The 5,854-nt window shown below is 32.9% G+C and overlaps 1 protein-coding gene across 1 annotated transcript; it reads right to left on the reverse strand.

Moving 5' to 3' along the window:
* Positions 1-4,010: 4,010 nt before the first annotated feature.
* On the reverse strand, positions 4,011-4,910 carry LOC126893685 (uncharacterized). Its single transcript, XM_050664104.1, has one exon. The coding sequence runs from the start codon at positions 4,908-4,910 to the stop codon at positions 4,011-4,013; it is 900 nt and encodes a 299-aa protein (XP_050520061.1).
* Between the last annotated feature and the right edge of the window lie 944 nt (positions 4,911-5,854).

Consider the following 5,854-nt stretch of genomic DNA (forward strand, 5'->3'; position numbering starts at 1 on the left):
GGAGCTCATGTCCGGCGGCCCGTTCCGCGGCTAGCAGGTCGGCGGGCGGCAGTGACGACAGTATTCCCGCCGCCACTCCGGAGACCGTTCGGTAAGCCGACACGGTCCGGATCGCCGCCCGCCTCTGCACCCGGAGCAGGGCTTCGCGGTTCCTGGGCGAATACTCGAGGGTATCCGCCCAGACCGGGGACCCGTACAGGAGGACCGAGTGTACGACGCTGACGAGAAGTCTGCGCCGCATCTCCCTCGGTCCTCCCAGATTGGGCATGAGCCCCGCCAGGCTGTCCATGACCTTCTGGGCCCGTTGGGCCGCACGAGTGATGTGCGGCCCGAACATCAGACGTTTGTCGAAGACCAGGCCCAGATATGTCATGGAATCCCTGAGCGGGACGTCCACCCCCAGCACGGTGAGCCGTGGAGGAGCGAACTTGTACCTGCCCGTGAACAGGACCGCTTCGGTCTTGTCCAGGGCGAGGCTCAGTCCGCTCCCCTCCTGCTGGATCCAGGACCGCCCGACCACCTAGGACAGTGTAAACCCACATCATGTGAGTGGGTGAGGGGACTATGCCTTTCACCATATCCCCCTCCCGGTTGTTTACACCGCCCGTCCACCTAGGACAGGGTAAACCCACATCATGTGGGTGGATGAGGGGACTATGCCTTTCACCATATACCAACAGCCGTTTACACCGCCCGTCCACCTAGGACAGGGTAAACCCACAACATGTGGGTTAGGGGGGGTCCCAGCTCAGACTTTATAGAACTACTTATACTAATAATTATTGTGTGTACCAGGAGCGTATTTAAGGGGGATATAAGCGATTGCCTCCCTTGAACCTGCGCTATAAATTTTTTTTATGCAACTTTTTAGAAATAATGATATAATAACATTTTTTTTTATCATCACTTCGATTTAAAAAAAAAAAAAAAATTTAATTGCTATTAAATTTTTAATGTTTAACAAAGTAATAAAATTAAATAACCTCTTAAAATAATTTTTGAATACGCCCAAGGGGAACACCACATTAACGAACGTCAACTTTATACCCAATACATTTTACTTTATTCTCTTATTTAATTTTCTTCATTTTAATAATTCAATTTTCAAAATATTTTTGTTACACTGATACTGATGTAATATTTTTCCTGCAAAACATTTATCGTGCTCGACGTAGCTGAGTATTTCTACCGGAATCAGTGGCCTACTTAAAAGGATGACCCAAATGGTCTTACTCTTGTTTGTGGCGGAGCCCTAGCTACTCGAAGGCCAGTAACTAAATAATTTTTATAGATTTGATTTGTTTTTTTTTTTGTCATGTAAATCTTTTCTAATAAATAAAATGTTTCCCTGTTTTAAGGAGTTATGAATAATAATGAGAGCGATGATTCAAACTTGGCCAAATTTCCACCTGTCTCAAATTACAATGAAAACACTTTTGAAATGATACAAGTTTATAGTGTTGAGAAAACCACTGTAAAAATAAAAAATGAATATTTTGATGATAACTGTATAAATAATGATTATTGAACATTAATTGGTTAAAATCTTGGTTAGTATTTCAGTATGATTTAAAATCTTTTCTAAACTCGATGATCTTCCTAGCACTATAATAGAGGTTATATTGGGTTGTCCTAAACACCGCGTTCAAATGTAAACAACATGTTTATTTTACACCATGAACTATAAGGATATTGTTAATCCACCTCCCTTATGGGCTCAATCTCTATAAAATATCTAAAAATCTTTTTTGATTTATTTTAATATGGTCGTCATTTATCTTTCAACATCAGTCCATGATAGATTGTTTAATAACACTTGTAAGGATATATTAGCAAATTAAATTTTTTTGCAGCTATTGAAGTGATCAGTGATGAACTACAGGAGTCAAAATTTATTTCACATACAATAATTGACATTCCGATTGATAAATGTTTGGATACTAAAGATACAGTATATGAAATTAATTCTTTTAATGCAAATATTAGTAGTGAATTTTCGGATATCAACATCACGTTACCTTTTGATAATATTTCGGATGGTGGTATGTGTTTAATGGCGGTGTAAACTAGCATTATATTATTATTTTAAATTAACGATTTGTTCATATTGGGTATTAATGTGTGTCTGCTCACTATAGTACTCGATAAAAATATAATCAACAACAAATATGTTTAAGTAATATTAATACTTGTTTTACTTGTGATAATACTTAAGTGAATAAATATGAAAATAAAGTCTTTAATTAGATCAAAATTATAGGAACTTGCTTCTGTCGCATTAGTCATTTTACTACTATATATATATATAATACATTATTTTCACTTTTAAACGTATACTTTGTAAATGTAATTTAAAAAGTCTGGAGTTAGAATAATAATAGTTTGTCGTTTATTAAACACTATACACTATACCCATTATTTTTCTTTTTTTAAGAATTTCTACAGTTTTGGACTACACCAAAAGTAAATTTTTATTGTTTGTGTTTTGAAAAGTAAAATATATTTTTTTTAAATAGCCATTTAAAGAATTTTTTGCATTAACTATTAATGAATCGATTAATTTATTATAAATTATAAGCTATATTATTTTTCTTTGCTGAGTTAATTCATTTGTTCAAACAGTGGTTCTTGCTTGATAAAACATAATGTTTGTACAAAAAAATAAACAATAATAAAAAATTCGTCTTTTACTCTTGATAATTTTATCTTTTTTTTAATCACAAAAATTTAACTTTTTTATAACAGACATGAACATAATCAATCAAACAAAAACATTCTGTATTGAATGTGGGATTTTAGTGGATTTAAAAAAATATGAAGATCACGTAGAAACAACCGAGCACAAAATTGCTGTAGTTGACTTTTTTAAAGAAAGAATTGACTTCAATAATTATTGTGTGTTTTCGCCTCCATTTTGTTCAACCATTNAGAAAGAATTGACTTCAATAATTATTGTGTGTTTTCGCCTCCATTTTGTTAAACCATTGTGGATTTTTTTAGTTTTATTTTAGAAGAATTATGATCAAGAAAAAAGGTTATTAAAAAATTTGTGTGTGTTATAAATTCCTATTTGAATTTAAATATTTGAACAGCTTCCCCCAAAATTTTATTGTATTATCGTTTAATACACCACTAATTATGGCCAAATATTTATCAATATACCTATAACATAATATCTGCCTTAATTCAACATCAATAACTTTACTATTAATGCTATAAACTATTTGAATAAACAGACTATACATTTTATTTCCTTATCCATTGGCCGTACAAAGCCTATCTATCTCTCCCGAATAACACTTTTGGTTTTTAAAATTCTGTTGGTAACAAGAAACTAATTTACATGGACAAAAACTTAAAATCAAATCAAAAGATTTGGTAGCTAGGATTATATGTTTTGTGTTAGTTGTTGTGGACTGTATGTCTTGTTTCTGGTTGAACAGATTTTTTGGGTTTTATTATATTTAAATTTTAAGTAACACTATGAACGTTAATATATCAATTTTTATTCGTTTAAATTACAACTATACGATAAGAATGCACGCCGCCGACTGACTTAAGTAAAAGTGGTGGTCAACGACCGTCCACGTACATGTTGATAACGATAGTTACATAGGACTTAACATAGCGGGCGCCTTAAAACACTGTTTTAAATTAAAGATTATTAAACAAATCAAATAAACAAAAAAAACAAAATATTACAAAATACTATAAAATACTATAAATAAACCAAAGGAATAAAACTTATCAAATAGATTTAACAATTAATATTCGACAATAACCATCGAAAAAACACACAATTGGACTCTCATAATTTATCTATACAAAATAAATATAAATAAATTAACAAATAAATAATCAAAAAATGTTTAATTTTAACAGTATGAATCATTGAAGCAATTTAACTCATTGTTTGATTGCCCTCAAAAGGTAACGGACATAATTGTCGTACAGCTCTATTAGTTTCACCGTTTGTAGTCTTAATTGTCGCAGAACGTATAACACCATCTTTACCATGCTGTACCGCTAGTACGCGACCCAACTTCCAATTCAATNACTAGTACGCGACCCAAATTCCAATTCAATGACGCTACATTTTCATCGCGTAACAAAACTATAGTACCAACGTTAATATTAGGACCCTTGGTAGTGGACCACTTCACCCTTTCCTGTAATTGAGCTAAATATTCGTGTCTCCATCTCTTCCACAACATTTGGGAAAAATGTCGCACACGACGCCATCGATCTAATCGATTGGTTTGAACACCGGTTTCGTCCGCTTCTGGCACAGACATAAGCGACTCTCCAATTAAAAAATGTGCAGGTGTAAGGAATAAAGGATCAGATGGATCTGGGGAAAGAGTAGTCAATGGTCGAGAATTTAAGCAAGCTTCTGCCCTTATTAAAATAGTATTTAATTCCTCGTATGTTAAAAATGCCTCCCCTAACACCTTAAAAATTAAAGTTTTCATTGACTTCACAGCGGACTCCCATAAACCCCCAAAATGAGGCGAGCGCGCAGGAATAAATCGCCATTCCACGCCTTTTTGCGCAACATGCTTAATCAGCTGATTTTTGTGCTCTTCAGATTGAAATAAATCGTAAACTTCTTTTAAATATTTATTAGCTCCTACGAAATTTGTAGCATTATCGCTGTATAAGATTTTTGCAATCCCGCGTCTATTAAAAAATCTATCTAATGCATTTAAAAAAGACTTTGTACTTAAGTCAGATACTAATTCAATATGAACTGCTTTTGTTGAAAAACAAATAAATATACAAGCGTAACATTTTAATATACATGCCCTTTTTCTAAGACTCTCCTTTATCATCAGCGGACCGGCAAAATCACAACCACTTATTAAAAAGGCTCTTCCCTGCTCAAAACGACTACTAGGTAGATCGCCCATAATGGGTTGTACTACAACCGGTCTATATCGGAAACATTTAATACAATAATACAATACGCCTTTTGCTGTCCTACGTGCGTTTAATGGCCAATAATTTAATCTAATAGTAGATAACATTGCCTGCAGGCCGCCGTGCATTAAACGTTCATGTTCGCGTAGAAATAATAAACGCGTGTATTTACACTTATCACCAGGTAACACTATAGGATGACGTTGACATTCATCAATAGACAATGCATTTTTCAGTCTACCACCAACTCTAATTAAATGTTTATCGTCTAAAAACGGTCTTAATCGTAACAATTTACTTTTCTTTGACACCTCTTTACCGTTTATCAAACAACTAATTTCTTTGGCGAAATAATTATTTTGCACAATACGTATTAAATTAATATTTGCCCTATTTAATTCATCTGCATTTATAACACTTGTTTTAAACAATTTTTTATGTATTTTAATANTAAGTGAATAAATACGAAATTAAAGTCTTTAATCAGATCAAAATTATAGGAACTTGCTTCTGTCGCATTAGTCATTTTACTTCTACATTATTTTCACTTTTAAACGTATACTTTGGAAATGTAATTTAAAAAGTCTGCATTTGCATTATTTATTATTTGTTTTTTGAAAAGTAAAATATATTTTTTTTAAATAGACATTTAAAGAATTTATTGTATTAACTATAAATGAATCGATTAATTTATTATAAATTATAAGCTATATTATTTTTCTTTGCTGAGTTAATTCATTTGTTGAAACAGTGGTTCTTGCTTGATAAAACATAATGTTTGTACAAAATAATAATAATAATAATAAAATCGTCATTAAATTTTACTCTTGATACTTTTATCTTTTTTAGCTTCGATGCGAAGCTGAGAAGGTATTGGTTTTACTATGATGTGTTTTTTTTTTTTTTTTTTTTTTTTTTTTTTTTTTTTTTTTTC

The sequence above is a fragment of the Daktulosphaira vitifoliae genome, unplaced genomic scaffold (assembly GCF_025091365.1).
Source record: "Daktulosphaira vitifoliae isolate Bord-2020 unplaced genomic scaffold, ASM2509136v1 Scaffold_1, whole genome shotgun sequence".
In the NCBI taxonomy this organism is placed as follows: domain Eukaryota; kingdom Metazoa; phylum Arthropoda; class Insecta; order Hemiptera; family Phylloxeridae; genus Daktulosphaira; species Daktulosphaira vitifoliae.